This window comes from Amblyomma mixtum, chromosome 9 (assembly GCF_055824585.1).
Source record: "Amblyomma mixtum isolate Tamu chromosome 9, ASM5582458v1, whole genome shotgun sequence".
Lineage (NCBI taxonomy): Eukaryota > Metazoa > Arthropoda > Arachnida > Ixodida > Ixodidae > Amblyomma > Amblyomma mixtum.
This window is the reverse complement of record NC_143020.1, coordinates 115,209,829-115,226,619: the sequence shown is the minus strand read 5'-3', so window position 1 is coordinate 115,226,619 and position 16,791 is coordinate 115,209,829. Positions and strand designations below refer to the sequence as shown.

Sequence of the window (16,791 nt, the reverse complement as noted above, 5' to 3'; positions counted from 1 at the left end):
ACTGACATCGCACAGTACGCGGGCCTCTAGCATTTCGCCTCCAAAGAAATTCGACCGCTGCGGCTGGGATCGAACCCGCGTCTTTCGGGTCAGCAGCCGAGCACCATAACCACTAAGCCACCGTGGCGTGTCTCCTTAATGTTGCCGAGCAGCTGGGTCATAACTGTAGCCCCCATATTGACGTAACACAGCTGAGGCCAACCTTGGGCAAGCGGTTATAGAGTCACACTCCGTTCACGTGCTTGTCTTTCGCCCTCTCTGTGTGCACACCATGCGATTGTGGCGCCTCACCTCGGCGTCGACATTGATACAGTGAGCTGCTAAAGGATGGTAAAGAACAAACTTTATTGCGCATACTGAGGTGTCGAATATCTGGCATACATACGCGTTGCTTAAAAGTATCGGGGCAACAAGTAGAACAACAAGCCGGCAGAGATTAGATCACATTTAGGAATACGGTTTCTCATTCCGACGTAACTTACAACACTGCATCGGAAGAGAGGAATATTAAGATATTCAGACATAAACAAGAGCGCTGTTCTGTACACTCAGGTGCTGTCGCGTAGCTTGAGCCTAGACTAGGCAATAGCTCATTTGTTCATACCACGTCTCATGAGCCATGCTAATAAGCGAACACAAACATGCTTAAAGTTTCTAGTTCAACTTCTATCTGCGTTAATGCACAGCTAATCACCGATATCACATGAGACCTGAACAGCTGCAGCGGACTAGGAATTGAATCGTCGTTTATTGAGACTGGACCTTTTTTATTTTTGTTTCTGTTTGCGAAAAGCACATTCCTTTCGCAAGCGTTTCTCGACCGGAGTTTCGCGTGACGTCACTCGGGATATAAGCACAGTGGCGCCACCGCGTGCCTAGGCGAACATGGCTGCTACTTACTCATGAGCCTGTGACGTGCCATTGACGCTGCGCCGACATCTACCAAGAGGGGATAAAAATCTGACGCCAGCACACAAGACGGGACATCCCAGAATCCGTGCAACAAGCAAACGTGTTTCGTCACGCTGACGTTTACTCCACGACGTGACGCATTAAGTAGTCAGTCTGCATAATATTCTCATGATCCATATACGCTATTATGCACTGTCGAAAGTATTTACGCATACATAGATATTAACTAGCACAGACAACTATACTTGAAAGTTGTAGGTCAGTAGGGTCCCTTATCATTCGCTGCGACTTTCACCGTATTGCGTCACTTTTAAAAGACGACGATCTGCTTTGAAGCTTCGCGCACATTAATCAACACACCTCTACCTCTCTTTTTTTTTTCATAAACTTTCACAAAACGCAGAGCGTCTGTATGGCACACAGAACAACTATTTACAAGCGTGAAATTAATGCCGCAGGACAGCGTTACAGCTCGAGTGAAAGGTACTACCGACGCACCAGATTTGGCTCTGTCAGCAATGGACTCGGAGGGGGTGATAACCGTTTTTACCCTGTACGCACGCACGCACGCACTGGAACAATAGCTTGAGTGCATATCAAGCCGACAACGAGAACGAAGTTAGCGCATGAGTTTGTTTCGTCACTTCCGGCGTATAGCTTTGCGAATAAGACCGCCGCGACCTCTAACTTGATTTATACATAATTTGCCTCCGCTGAGGAAGCCCCCGCTTTGTCAACAGATAGCGCTGCGAGCACATACCGAGATAAATGCCCTACAGTGCGATCTATCTGGCTGGGCGTGACATGGATGGATCGCGCGGTGCCCTCGCCTCAACGGTGCACATTTTACACCGCCGCCAAAACGTACCACAGCTGTCTTTGAAACGCGCAGTTCATTAGCTTCCAGTCGACTCAACTCTTCGGTCCGTAAGCCCTCCAGCGAAGCGACGACACGCGGAGGGGGCGATCCCTCCTGCCGCTGGCTCACTGCATCTTGCCCAAAGCGCTGGTCAGGGCCTGGATCTCGGCGCGCAGCGAGTCCACGACGCCGAGCAGCTTCTTGGGGGAGTCGAGCACGAGCACGCATTGCCGGTGAGCGTCGTAGCTCACCTCGAAGGGCCGGAAGTTGGAGCGGGCCACGTACTGCCTGCGAGTATGCACCGCACGTCGTTGTCGGGGGCTCTTGCGGGACGCAGACGACAAGCTGAATTTGGCCTGTATCGAAACCCGCCTTTTTTCACAAGGCCTCGCTGCGCATGCGAGCCTGTTCTCTTCCAGCTCCGCTGGTTGAAAACTAAAACTGCGAGCTCCTACCGCGCAAGAGCAGTTTTTGTTAGTTGCAGGCGCATGCGATAGATGGCGGCAGCTGTCATGCATACCAGGCACGGCTGACTCCTCGAGGAACCAGATCGCGCCTGCGTCTCCCACGTGTTTCTTTTCAACCAGAAGCAGACGAATTTTCGCCACTCCCCAGAAGGCGCCACATCTTGTGAAAAAGGCGAATTCTGCAGCGTTCCAGCAACAAAGACACCACTTTCAGTAATAACTGAGCTTTTATGAGCTAGTAAAACTTTTTTTTTTTTAAATAAATGCAGAAAAACTTGCTTTATCTAAAAGCAGAACTTTCACAAGCTAGGAAAAGTAAAAAAAATAAAAACGAAGTGCAGGTGTTACCGCCACTGGCCTTTTTTTTTTCTCAAGCTAACTACCGTAACGTCCAAGAAACGTTTTTTTTTTTTCCTCTCTTTCTAAACGACAACCACGGAGTCGTTCTGCAGACGGAATGTTGCTTTGCATCGTGTGGCTGGCTCGATAAGTTGCTGTGTAACTTCTGCCATCGTTGTCATCGAATTCGCGTACTTTTTTATGCGAAGCATACTACTTTAGCTACCACTTCAGCCCTTCACCGTGATTATGCGCCTCCAAATCACGTGATACATGACGTCACACCACGTGACACGATGACGTCACGACAGTGGAGAAACGGGGGCCCACCTCGCGCCGTCGCTGTGCGCCTCCAAATCACGTGATACATGACGTCACACCACGTGACTTGATGATGTCACGACAGTGGAGAAACGGGGTCCCACCTCGCGCCGTCGCTGTGATTGTGCGCCTCCAAATTACGCGACACGATGATGCTTCGCATTCTCCAGGCTTAACCAAGTTAAGTCTCAGCCATTTTTTTTTTTTCATGCGAGAAACGCGGCGTCTCTCAAATTTAATTTGGCGACGCCTCAGAAGAGATAGTAAATAAGTATATATGAGCAAACGCCTTCAGTATGAGAACCAGGCTTCAAGAAGAGGACATATCTTCAACGAAGGCAAGACTCTTCTGGAAACATCATTACCCAACAACGGCAGTCCTCTCGGATTCTTACGTACGGGCAAAGCTCAAACACAAGGCCGCATGTAGGACCGCACCTGAGTTTCTCCCGGGCGTCTTGAAAGCTTTCGGCCAGAAAGTAGGTGTCCTGGTAGTCGAGGTCCTGGTACTTCTGCACCGCCGTCCTCTCCGGATCGAGGGGAAGAATGGCCGGCTTGCCCGACAAGGCGTGCTGCAAGGGCAGGGGTCCATCAAAGCTAGCCGACTACTGTAACCATGGAGGAAGGAAAATTCAGGAGAGGCCCTCGCTATCCGAGCTGCACGCCAGAAAGTGTGCCGGAAGTCACGCGCTTTCGCAGGGACTACTGGGTGTCTTTGGCCGCCGGTGCAGCCAATAGCAATGCTTGGCGCAGCGGCGTCGTCTGCTGCATTGTCTTCTGCGCATGCGCAAGCACGCCGAGACGGCGGCCGATTACGTTGGACGGAGGGGGAGCGGCTTCAAAAAATGTGACGTAACCGCCTCTCCTGAGTGCTTTCTTTCCTCCATGATTGTAACCATCCTCTCGGCAGAGGTCACAGCGGTCGCACAATGCAGGAATAACATTTGACAGGCTAGTCGGTGCACATCTCTTTCATTATACCGGTTTCGAAGCTTCCCACAGAACGCATGTATCCAAGGTCTAGCTTTGCGATTTACTTTCACCGAAAACGAATATTTTATAAACTAGAAGAAGTCGCAAGATGAAATACAGGTGTCGCCATCACCGGCCAATTCCGCAAGTAAACTGCGTGCGCCGGCGCAGTTTTCTGCGCACGGATCTCAGAGGCTAGGCTACAACGCTGTTCAATTCAAAATGGTGATCACGAATTCCTTTTTGGTCATGGCGTCACAAGTTTGAATCGAGTGACGGGAGAATTTTCAAATGCAATTTTTCCAGCAATAAGCGTGCGCCTTTTGTACTGGACAAACATCGGCATACCCTGAAAGATCCGCAGAATCGATTTGCAGTGAAACGAAGAAATTTATAGAGCTGTCCTCCTCAGTGTCCCTTTTAAGCTTGCCTTATTGAGCGTTGTGTATTCGTCCGGTGTTTTATAGCTGGGCCGTAAGGTACCGTATTCCATTTGTATCGCGCACAAAAGGGATTGTGTACTGTGAGCCGCTCTCTTGCGGAAAAACAAAATACGTTTGGCAAACGAGCAGATGCCTGCCTAAACGAACAGGTGCGCGAAGACCACAACGATAAGCAAAATCTGCGGCCTTAAAAACCGAAGCGTGGCCTTGTGGTGGAGCATCCGCCTCGCACTCGGGAGATGCTGGGTTCGATCCCCAGTGCCTCCTGGGACCCACCGGTGATACAATGGGTACAAGATTTCCCCTGGCCTGGTGCTCGGCTCTTCTAGGGTCTTAGACCACAGTTGCACTGACGGATCAGAGATAAGTTCCGCCGCCAAGCAACCCTAAATCTGCCTCGTGCGGTAGAAGCCCAACTTGTGGCCCTTTTTTATGACTTCTCCCAAACGTACACCCCTAACGAAAGCCGAGCGCCAGGCCGGGGGACGCTTGTACCCATTTTACCGGTGGGTTTCGACCCAATCACCTCCCGCAGCCGACCAACACTAAGCAAAAACTGCTGTGAAAGGCCATCATGCTGCCCACTAGCAGCAATACATGCGCTGTACAGCGAGGTTTTCATACGGGCTCGTTACTTAGAAGCGGGAGCATAATTAAACCAGGGTGATTATCCAGGCATTCGAAATCAACAAAAGCGGTAAAAATTGTACAATAAGCCACTCGGTGCCTCATTAAGGGAGTGCACTAGAGGACAACTTACTCCAATTTTTACTCATTTCTCTTCAGAGTATAGTATTTCAGCCGAGATGGTGAGGATTGCTGGTCACTGGCCAAAGTCAATAAAGGAAGACGTTTCGGGAGCGCTACGGCTCCCTTGTTCACGTCTTTCTTTATTGACTTTGGCCAGTGACCAGCAATCCTCATCACCATGATTCCTGACCAGACGGTATGCCGTCAAACCCTCGACTATTTCAGCCGAGCTTTGTGCAGTAAAAGGTCAATTATCCGCTTTGTTTCAACAAGTTCATCTCTAACTCTGCACTGGAGGACAGGGGAGAGGAGGAAACCAGAGACGAAGAAGGTGAGAGAGGAGGAAAAGAAAGAACAGAACACTCTTCTTCCTCGCTGTTTGAGTCCTCACTTCTATATCACGTCCTTCCACTCACCCAATTGCAGCCCGACGGGCACGTAGAGAGATAAATCAAATACCGGGAGGAGGAAATGTCAGAACCAAAAAGCCCGCCTGCTTCTATTGTACGCTCCTCCCCCCCCCCCCCCCCCCCCCCAACCTCTGGCATATTCTCCAGCACCCGGCGCTCCAGACTTGACCGGGCTCTCTGAGTGACATACAAGATGTCTGCGCTTCAAGTGCTCGGTTGGTACAGACGTGGCACGCGTCTGTTTGCTCAATCACTCCGCACGATGTGCACCGTCCAACGGGCCCCTCCCCATCGGTTCCGTGGGACGACGCAATTCCCGGACACGCACTTGCGCTCGAGGCAAGGAATGAAAGGTTTGACGAAATAACGTCTGCTATAGTAGTAAATTTAAGTCACGACAAAAAAAAGGGGGTGGAAGCGCCGATCAAAGGTACAGACCAAAAATTCAGGGGGCACTTTGGCTCTCTAAAGTGCTGCAAGGCGAAAGCCTTTCCTGACCACTGTTTGTTTTTGTTTACTTTCTTTATTTTTCATATTTTGTTTTTTGCTCCTTTTCTTAATTTTATTGTTTTTATTTTATTCTCACATCTTATTTTTATTTTGTTCTTATTTTTGTTTATTTTTTATTTTTATTTTCCTTTTCTTGACTTTACTCCTTTTATTTCATTTGTGAAGACAATGCATTCACTAGATGCGCCTTTATTCATGCTGGAACCTTCAGCCTTTTAAGCAGTGACGCCGAAAGGCGGACGAATCTGCCGACGCGTCTGTCAACACGGCTGCCGACGCGTCTGTCGACACGGCTGCCGACGCGTCTGCTAACGACAGTATGAGGCACTAAAGGCTTTCGCCTTAAAAAATGTGTGATGCCAAGAGGCGTGCGAACACTCGCCGTCGCTTACGTACAAAAGCCCTGTTCATTCGTCGACTAACGTCTAAAATTTTCTGAACCCTACCGTTGTCCTGCGCTCCTCGATCTGCACTCAAGATCTGTGCGACTCGGCGATGCGTTAAATGCGGTAGCATTAGTGCCGTGAAGGCCAAAACTGGCCGCCGGCGGCGGCGGCGTCGTTGTGCAGCCTCCACCTGCCAAACTTGGCAGGTGGAGTTTAGGGGGATTTCCCTCTCCACCTTTCAGCTGTCGACCGTCCCCCTCGCCCCTTCTCCTCTCCATCTCCACTTCTAGGGGAGAGAAGGGAGAGACTGGACTAAGAATGACTCAGCAAAAAATGAACACAAGAATCTATTACGAATAGATATGAAATAGGAATGTAATAGGAATAGAATCAGAAGTGGAATAGAATCTTAATTGGAACAGATTGTGGAATAGAACCTGAATTGGAATAGATTGGTGTATGTAATACAATGGAGTCGGAATCGGAATAGATTGTTGTTGACCGTAACAATCCTATTCATCTCCCCTAATTTTTTCCTCCTCTTTGCCATGTCTGCACTGTTCGTAAGTTGCAACTTGTGCGCGCCTGCGAGGCATATTTTCGTCCTTCCCGAGTGACTGCTATCCCGTGCATTTGGCGGCTCTGCTACTCAGCACGGGTACGCCCATTCGGTCCCAGTCTCAAGGTTAAAGGAGCCCTAATGGACGATCAAAAGCCCACCACCAGGACCCAACAGCCGTAGTGGACGTACCTTTATCTCTCCGACGGAGGAGAGTAGGCCAGCGCCGTATGCCCGGATCTCGCCTGCCTGCTTGCACAGTCCGAACTCCACGGTGAACCAGTAGAGCTGCATGAACGGGACGGGGAAATCCCGGTGCGGGCCACTCGAACAAGGCGCACACTATAGACTGCACTTCCTACTGGTTTTTTTTGCTCGTGAAGACGTTACGGTTAAAAAAACACAGATGCGCGCACGGGCAAAACGGATCGGTGCTTCAACGCTGTAATGGCCTGACCACAGCGACGTGAAAGTCCTGAAATTCTAGCATTTCCCAGTTGAGAGTACCTGAAGTGAACATGGGAAAAAGGGAGGGGGGGGGGGGGGGGGGGGACCTCACGGTGCTTGCCAACGTTTCGACAACAGGACTTGTCTCTGTCTGGGCAAAGCTTTCATCATTGGCGGCGTTTAAATTTGGCCTTCAATCTAAGGAGGAAGGCCCTGTAAGGAAGAGGAGGGCGTGAAGTGGAAAGGGCGTTTGGATAAGGAATGCGAATCTTGTCAGAGCATGGTGGCAGCTTGAAAGGATTGACCAGTTAGCAGGGCCTTCTTCCTCGGAGTGAAGGCCGTATTTAAAACCCGCCAATTATGAACTTTTTGCCCAGACGAAGACAGGTTCTCTCGTCGAAGCGTTGGAGAGCACCCTAGGCTTTCCCTTCCCTTGTTCACTTTGTGCGTGTCAGGAAACCACCTGCCTGCCCTCTCTCTACGATGGAGTGAATACATGTGAGAAGCAAAAGTAATGAAAGTTAAATGTGTGTAATTAACCAGCAAACTAATTTCGCAGCGCCTACAAACAGTAAAAGTGCAGCAGACGCACAAACATTTTAATCAGTCGGAGCAAATGCAGTCATATAGAATAATTTCACTACCTGTTTCTTTAGCATCAAGCCTAGAGAAATCGTAGGCTTTGTTTTTTTTTTTTTCCATGCGAGCTAGCGTTTAAGACAAACATTCTAGCGGCGCACCGTCTGTGTCTGCACACCCCCATAATCATAGCTTTCCATGTGACGAAAATAAGGAAATCCGAAGTCTCCCTAAAGAGTACAGGCTCAAAGTTTCTCGGTGTTTTTTTTTTTCGCCCTGAAAGAGGCCAGCGGGCCAGTAGTAATCATGAAAATGTGGCCACAACACCAGTGCGCAGTGTTAATAATTGATTACAAACGACTTTGTAATTCTCGTCCGGCGCCGGCACTGAAGTTCACCCTCACTCTATATTCCTCGTCGCCGTGTAGAAAGAGAGGCGCGTATACCGTGGCCAGCTTCTCGATGTCCTCGTCGGCGATGCCGAGGGAGGCGAGGCCGATGTCCTGCGAGAACTGGGCGAACACCGGGTCGGCGAACATGGGCACGTGGCCCAGCAGCTCGTGGATGCAGTCCCTGCACAGAGCGAATAGGGATATGATTTGCCGGATGGGATATGCTGGTTACCATGCTAGGGTTACAGCAAGTCCAAAGCAGTGTCGCAGGAAATAAGAAAATTTTCCTTTACCGGGTGAAGCCCAGGATTCATTCTTACTAAAACATAACACTGCATGTAAAGCGCTCTTCCATCTTTCAACTAGTCATCAACCTTCCAGAAAGGTTGCGTACTTTATTAATCAGCTCTCCCACTTTCAAATATTTCCCTGCAAAATATTTTTGAGAATCAGGAAGTCGCCGTCCGTGTATCGGCCGGTCCTACAGAGTATGGCTCATTTCTCTAGAGAACAGAAACCGCAACAATAGTGACCTTTCTGTGTCGCCTCTGCTGTTCTGTTTAAAGAGCTTAAAAACAGCCTATCCTGTGTTCAGTGCGGAGTTAAAGTTGAGCCGTTAGTAGCGCTTCTCCTGTTCCATTCATTCGCCCCGTCTCCCGAGCCGTTTCCCATCAAACCGTGAAGCGGGGCGCGGGTCAAGACAGCTATACAGTACTCACGGCTCGGGCGAGTGGTGCGGCGCCGATCCGTGGCGCACGTACTGCGTGCACTGGAACACGCGGAACGCCAGCGAGGCCAGGAAGTCGCGGGCTGTCAGCAGACCCGAGGCCGGGCGCAGGGTGAAGCCGCTGCGACCTGCGACAAGGCACGGCCGCCGACCTTTCAAGCACGGGGCGTCCTCAGCGGTAGGGTGCCACGGAGGCGAGCGGACATCCAGGCACCCGACTCATCCACCGCTTGATGCGACGTCTATCGTTTAATCGCTAAACCGCCGGAGGCCTTTCCAACCTATATGCAAAGCCGCCACAGCAGCACTCCACGACGGAATAGGATAAAATAACGAAAAGAAGTTAGACATTTGGAGAACAACTGCGTTGCCACGACCATTAGCCCTCCAAAACAAGTCGGCAATCATTGGAGTCATCGGAGATTAATTGGAAAGAGAAATCGGCCATAATTAGCCTTCTGACAGACCAACCGCTCGTCGCGAGGACTAAACGGTGCAGTTGGCCCATTTTGTCTATCCTTTTTGCGGAGTGCACTGCATGTCGAAAATAACCAACCTTATAGACACTTCTATCGGGAGATGAGGATCGTGTGCGGGGGGGGGGGGGGGGGGGGGGACTTTCGCACATTCCAGACAGATTAATCCCACTCTCATTGCCGAGTGCCCAAGTCGGGTCTCTCTCACAAGAATCGATCTTTTCCGGACGAGGACTCTTATTCTCTATGGCGTGTGTGGAATGCAAGATGGTGGCACACTGCATAAAACGCTCTATACAAAGGGGTGGTAACGAAATACTAATTACGAGCGCATACCTCCAGCTTCCGGACTCCTGCGGTTGGCTAGAGAGTCCGCGAAAACAGCCCGCTTGAGGAAACCGTTGCCTGTTGGTCCAAACTTCCACCGCATAGCGACGACACTTAGTTTCCAGCAAGTATAGTAACCATTCAGTAAGAAACTATAGCCCGCTCCATTTACTGCTCCTAGCGGGTCCGCATCAGCATCGGTAAGTTCAAAGCTCGTTGCGATCGGGGAAGGAAGAGGGCGCTGCACTTGCGTTTGAGGAAGTTTGAGACGTCGTCCAGCTGCGGGATGGCGTCCGGTCCGTACTGCAGCTCCCTCTCGAGGCGCGCCAGCGCTTCGCCGAACTCCTGGCAGGCATGCGTCGACACCAGCTCGCGCATACCCCGGTACACCACGCCCCTGCGGAGCACGCAGTGACCGCTGCACTAAAACTCTGCCCAAATAGGGGACAGCGATATATAAACCCAGTTTTACTTCAGTTCCCTGTGAAAGTGTTCAATACGTATTAATCAACACTCAAGTTTTAATGCGAAATCATTATATGGATATGTCGAGTCAGCAAAAAGTGTCCGCAAAACGTGTCTGTAAATTTTGTCCGGACGATTACGTCGTTCTGTGAAGATAAATGTGTGAAAGTGTGATTGTGATAAATAGTGCGTGATAAATTGTTGCTGTGGGAAAGGTTGATGAGGTGCAATTAACTAATTAAACGCTAAAGAACGCAAAGAACGCGAAAAAATACGTTTAAAATAGCCTTGACATTAAAATAGCCTGACATTAAAATAGCCTTGGACGTCGACATAATACACAGACGTCGATATAGCACGTGGACGGCAGAACAGCCACGGACGTTGATATACAAAAAAAAACAATGCTTTCGCATTTAAAGCACGTAAGTAGTCTTAAGTCCCCTCCATAATTTTTTTACTCTCGGCGTTACATACAAGTTTTCGCGCAGGTGTTTTACGTACAGCTCCCACGATAATAAGGCACACGCCGTTTAAAAGCATTCTGTGCTTGAAAATGGTTACCCATCTAGGCCAACAATACACGGATTTTTTTTTTTTTCGTTTACATTCACGCTTGTAGGAAGCCACTCACCAGGTTCGCACCTCTTCGGGCGTGTAGTCGATTCTTGGGATGGGCTGACCCCTGCGAAAGGTCGGAGAGCGGCTCGCACACGCAACACACACACGCATCCTTCTTATAACTGCAGCGACCAAACCCACAAACAGTGGCACTCACTGCTTGTAGTCGAAGGCGATCTGGGCGATCTCCTTGCGCCGCTGCCGGTACACAGGGTCCGAGAAGCCCTGCGGCCACGGAGGAGGAGGAGGTTACGAAGAAAGGAAACGGGTGCGGTCAGTGTCTTACTCTGGGTGGACACTGACACTATGAGGGTGAAATTCTCCACCTTCGGGATTTCCCCTAAACACTTGACCAACACTTTTCTCGCTTCAATTTATAGATCAATTCGCTCACGCACTAGCATATGCTAGCAGTCCAGGTTAGCTCCCCAGGTAGAACAGCTGCTCCGGTGAACCGGTGGTCCCGGGTTCGAATCCCGGACTAGGATGAATTTTCCTTTAACTACGAAGTTTTTGTGGAAGCTGTGTAACTTTCCTTTGTAGCCTTATGGCTGTGCTTGGGTGGGTGCCAATGAGTCATTACTTCCTAATAATAGGGGGAAGCCCTCAGGCCGCAAGTGCATGTCAACCTCGGAAGGTCAATGAATTAGCCATCACAAGGACAAAGATATGCTGCCCGAAACGCTGACCCACCTATTAATAATAAAGTATTACGGCCATATCTGTGACTGCTTGCCTCCGACCGCCTGTGAAAATGCCAATACATGTACAATACAATCTTTTTTTTTTTTGCAGTAACTGGAACTTACAGCTACTTCCAGGAATCAAAGGCGTGGCGGTGGTTAGATTGTGTGTCCATGAGGTTGAGCGCTTTCAGGCACAGAAATAAGTTTGGTCATTGCGAGATGCGAATACGTTTTCGTCAGATACTAAGCAATTATAAACGAGCATTACAAGAGCGGTCCTCATCACTACTACTTTCCCAGTGCGCAGTGTCCAAAGCTAGTGCTCACCTCCTAAATTGGCTGCGGTTGGGTGGATGCCAATGAGTAATTACTTCCTTATAATACAGGTAAGCCCTGAGGCTGAAAGTGCACGTCAACCTCGGAAGGCCAATGAATTAGCCATCACAAGGACAAAGATATGTTGCCAGAAACGCTGACCCACCTATTTATAATAAAGTATTACGGCCATATCAGTGACTGCTTGCCTCCGGCCGCCTGCGAAAATGCCAATACTATGTCTCACAATATTTTTTCTTTTTTGCAGCAACTAGAACTTACAGCTGCTTCCAGGAATCAAAGCGTGGCGGTGGTTAGATTGTGTGTCCGTGAGGCTGAGCGCTTTCAGGCAGAGAAATAAGTTTGGTCATTGCAAGATAGCAGGGCGTTTGGCTCAGCTGCTATGCAATTAAAAACGAGCATTAAAAGAGCGGTCTTTATCGGCACAACTTTCCCAGTGCGCAGTGTCCAAAGCTAGTGCTCACCTCCTAAATTTGCAATGCGGAGCAGACACTGAGGCATATAATCGCCTCGGTGCAGCTTTCTTCTGCAGATGAGCGCTGCACCGAAGCCCCTTAATGAGACAAAGTAAAATGTCCTGCATACGATTATGCGGTTGTTTGATTCCAAGCACGCTCACTGTACTTTGTCTAATTGATTTCTCTTACATATTCACTTATATTAGAATCATATTGTATTGCCCGTAATATTGAGTTTGTCATTGCTTCCTTCCACAGTAATTATTAAGGGCATACAACTTGTACTGGTTACTTTATTATTTAATCTTCTTCTGTCACGTCATGTGCGTTTTCTGTTTCATTCCCAAAATGGGCAAGAGGATTTCTGAACAGGAAAGAGTTTATGAACTCAATTTTTTTCATATATTGCAAGATTTCACTACAATAATATATATATCCGCAGATACCCTGTCGGCAGGTTTGCATTTTTTTTTTTTCTACTAACATTTCTTGCTATCGTAAAAAGGTTCCCCATTCTTTTTCTATGGCATTCTGAACTGCTCGATTCGAGTGATGGAAAATCTTTAAAATAAATATTTTGCTACACATCGAAAGAATGGATCATTACTTTTAATATTTCTATAACAGCACCGCACAATTTTGCGATATTCAAAATTTTTGTGCGAGTATGTCGGACACGTTACCCTGCAAAACGCGCAAATCGCACTGCAGCATTCCTAAATAAGCGACAGCGTAATGATAAATACGTTCTTGACGTGTAGGGCCTCGCGAACGGACTGTTATGTCCAGTTCCATCATCCACGAGCGCCATCTAGAAAACGGACCACGAAAGTGGCTCCCTCACCGGATGGTCGCTGTCCAGGTCTGGCTCAAACTTGGTCAACACGTGCGTGCAGAAGTCCAGGTCCGTGATGTGCAGCGGGAACCAGATGTCTGCGTTGCGCGAGAGGTACGCCTTCATTAACCCCGCCAACGTCAACCCCAAATGCAGGTAAATTTATGTCCGTTCATTAGCTTGTTCATTTAATCGTTTCTTCACTCATTTCATCATCACCACCCTTAGTCTCATCCTTACTACGCCTACTGCAAGGCAAAGGACGCTCCCATGTCTCTCCAATTAACCCTGTCTTTTACCAACTGCAGCCACCGTATCCACGCAAACTTCTTCATCTCATCCGCACACCTAACTTTCTGCCGCCCCCTGCTACGCTTGCCTTCTCTCGGAATCCACTCCGTTACCCGTAAGGACCAGCGGTTATCCTGCCTTCGCATTACATGCCCCGCCCAATCACATTTCTTCCTCTTGATTTCGATTTCACTCACTTACATATTCAATACTTCAGTGACACGACATTTCAGAGGAGAGATTGCATTCTGGGGGACGCTTGTCTGTCGGCTCTGTCAAACGCGGCAGCATCAACGATTGCTCCCAAGAAGCAACGAAAACGCTTCGCGTCGCTGACAGCAAGTCGGTATATTTGCAGCAAACGTAAGCGCGGCCCGTGGGAGCTTTGAGACGGCGGTCGCTACGGAGACTTGTGCAAAAGTGCCACTTCTTATCCGTCTAAATTGCAAACAGAACCCAAACGCATAGGTTCGTCTCCTCGAAAGCAAGTACCCAGATTGTTAGGCGCGATAACGACGATTGACGCCTTCTATGCGAGGAAGGTTTGGTGGTTGGTTTGGTTTATGGGGTTTAACGTCCCAAAGCGACTAAGGCTATGAGAGACGCCGTAGTGGAGGGCTCCGGAAATTTCGACCACCTGGGGTTCTTTAACGTGCACTGACATCGCACAGTACACGGGCCTCTAGAATTTCTCCTCCAAAGAAATTCCAGCCGCCGCGGCCGGGAGGAAGAAAAAATGGATAAACGAAACGGGCTGAGGCAAAACATTTAGAGAACAGGCGGTGGCGGATATGATGATGATGATCTAAAAAAGGAAAGGTTAAAGGGACCCTGAAATTATTTCGATAGGCATATTCTACTGCAACAGATCTGTAGAGGTGGTCTTTGTGGGTATTCGGGTCAAATTTGAAAGCTCCGCCTGCACTCTATAGTTCAGAAATATTTTTAAAAAATCACTGCTCCCAGTAACTCGCAACCGATTAGGGCGACATACCTCTCTGCGCGTAACCTACCCCGATGACGTCAGTGTGAAAACGGGGCGAGCTTGAAAGCTGGCGCTTCTGCCCACTGACGTCATCGGGGTAGGGGACGCGCGGATGTGTGTTCCAGCCCTAACCGGCTGCGAGCTACTGCGAGCAGCGATTTTTAAAAATTATTTCTCTTCAAATTTTACTCGAATGCCCACAAAGACCACCTCTACAGATCTGTTGCGCTAGAATATGCCCATTGAAATCCCTTCAGTGTCCCTTTAAAGGGCCACTGAATAGGTTTAAGTAATCGACGGGCTTAAATTGGTTTAATGTGTGAAACTTGCCGGTAAAGCATGCGAAGTCTCTTCGGGCTAGCATTTTAAATGGTGACGTAATTGGCGATAGAAATTACGATGGCCTGCAAGCTTCTCCGCAACGCACAGCGCCAAGTGGGGGCGCACGATGACGTCATCGAAGGTACCGGTGCATTTCCAACGCATAAACGCTTACTTTGACGGAAACAAAACAGGGCGAACTAAGGCGAAGCCCGCCGAGAGTTGTTTGGAAGCATCAAACAAGACACGGCGGTGTGTAGTTGACAGCAGTGGTAGTTTGAAGTGTTACCTTTCGTGACGTCACACCGAACTTTCCCGCACTACTCCGGTGCTTTGAGGAGATGCCTAAAATTCAATCGTCGATTACGTCACTATTTTAAATGCTAGAGCAAAAACACTTCGTATGCTTTACCTATAGCTTATATAAAGATTATAATCCTTCAATTTCGCGGAATTCTCAAAAAGTGGTGCAGTTGCCCCTTAAGAATGCATGCGTCGTACCTCCGGCGAGCGCGGACCCCACGTCCTTGACGACGCGCATGTCTCCGAGACCGTCCAGGGCCAAGGTCTTGCCGAGCCGCAGGAGGGCGTCGCGGGTCAGTCCCCGGAGCGAAGCGAACGCCTCCAGCGGAGCCTCGGCCGTCCTGCCCGTGCGGGTCTCCAGATGCGAGACGCGGCCGCCGCAGGACTGCGGACAAATAGCCAGCCCCGCCTCGGCAAGTCACACCCACTGGTGGTCGTTGGAAAACAACTATGTATTTTTCAAGCACCGATAGCTGGGCAAGTTGGTGAGATAAAGTAGCGCGAAAAGAAGGAAGCACAGAGGTGTGGAGAAGACGATCGCTTCTGCTTTGTTGTTGTTGCTGATTATTATGTCATTTTTTTCTCTCTTTCAGTCAGTGCAATTAAGTTGAACCATTACATGCGTTGCTTGGTTTGGTTTGGTTTATGGGGTTTAACGTCCCAAAGCGACTAAGGCTATGAGAGACGCCGTAGTGGAGGGCTCCGGAAATTTCGACCACCTGGGGTTCTTTAACGTGCACTGACATCGTTGCATTCGAATTTGCACATGAATCCATCGTTCTGTCTTCGATCTCCCAGTTAACAGGTCCCCTGTCGTTGCGTCGTCCAATCTGTTCCTCTTTCCAGCAGTTCACTGCCTGTGTCTTGGCCACTCCCCCGTAGTGGGTACGTGCCATTTTATTTCCGGCCAACCAACCAACTAACTCTTCATAATTACGTCGAGGCAGTGGATGCACTCTGGAAGCAATTGTGTCGGCACCCTGCACAGCCTTCAACTTCAAATTATCTACTGTTTCTTTGTACTTATGCACACTCGCCATGCTAAGAGATCGAAGGCATCTATGCCAGACCGACTCGGTTAGGTAAGTCCTGAAATTCCCGACACTTCACCGAGGAGACAGAAAACAGTTGCTGCGCTGTACCCACGTAAGGATGAGTGCCCTCTTTCAGAGCGCAGCTCCTAGGGGCCCGTTCCTGCGTACCGCGTCGTAGTTGTCGGCGTTGGTGTAGTCGGAGTAACACGCCACCTGACAGGTGGCGTGGGTAGGCGTGCGACAGGTGGCGTATTGGCAGGTAACAACAAAGCGAAACGCCACCTGCCACGGCGAGAGCGGAGTAATGGACAATCGGAAGGCGGATGCCACGAGAAGATCCCCTAGGCTGTTAATAAGATAAGCACAATACTTTCCTGAAGAGCTGCGCTCAAATTTCGCTTCACCGACTATCGCAATCGTCTGTCCATTTTAGTGCGAAAGCACCACTTAAAGGGACTATGAAACAAATTAATTGAGATTACGTAAAGATAGGCAATCCATCAGTCGTCACCCCAGCGAAAGAATTTTCGAGCTAGCATGAATAACAACGAAGTTATAGTCGATTAAAAATCACGCTCCT

The 16,791-nt window shown here is 49.3% G+C and overlaps 1 protein-coding gene across 1 annotated transcript in view; it reads right to left on the bottom strand.

Annotated features, from left to right (window-relative positions):
- Window positions 1-368: 368 nt before the first annotated feature.
- Window positions 369-16,791, bottom strand: part of LOC149330860 (tyrosine 3-monooxygenase-like) — a 30,339-nt gene continuing 13,916 nt past the window's right edge. Inside the window, exons 4-13 of the mRNA XM_089559994.1 lie at window positions 15,376-15,562; window positions 13,287-13,375; window positions 11,120-11,187; window positions 10,976-11,026; window positions 10,128-10,273; window positions 9,066-9,201; window positions 8,401-8,527; window positions 7,121-7,216; window positions 3,337-3,470; window positions 369-2,059 (exon numbers count right to left, since the gene is read on the bottom strand). Coding sequence (XP_089416120.1) covers window positions 1,897-2,059; window positions 3,337-3,470; window positions 7,121-7,216; window positions 8,401-8,527; window positions 9,066-9,201; window positions 10,128-10,273; window positions 10,976-11,026; window positions 11,120-11,187; window positions 13,287-13,375; window positions 15,376-15,562 — 1,197 coding nt within the window. The 3' untranslated portion in view covers window positions 369-1,896. The remainder of the gene's footprint in view (window positions 2,060-3,336; window positions 3,471-7,120; window positions 7,217-8,400; window positions 8,528-9,065; window positions 9,202-10,127; window positions 10,274-10,975; window positions 11,027-11,119; window positions 11,188-13,286; window positions 13,376-15,375; window positions 15,563-16,791) is intronic.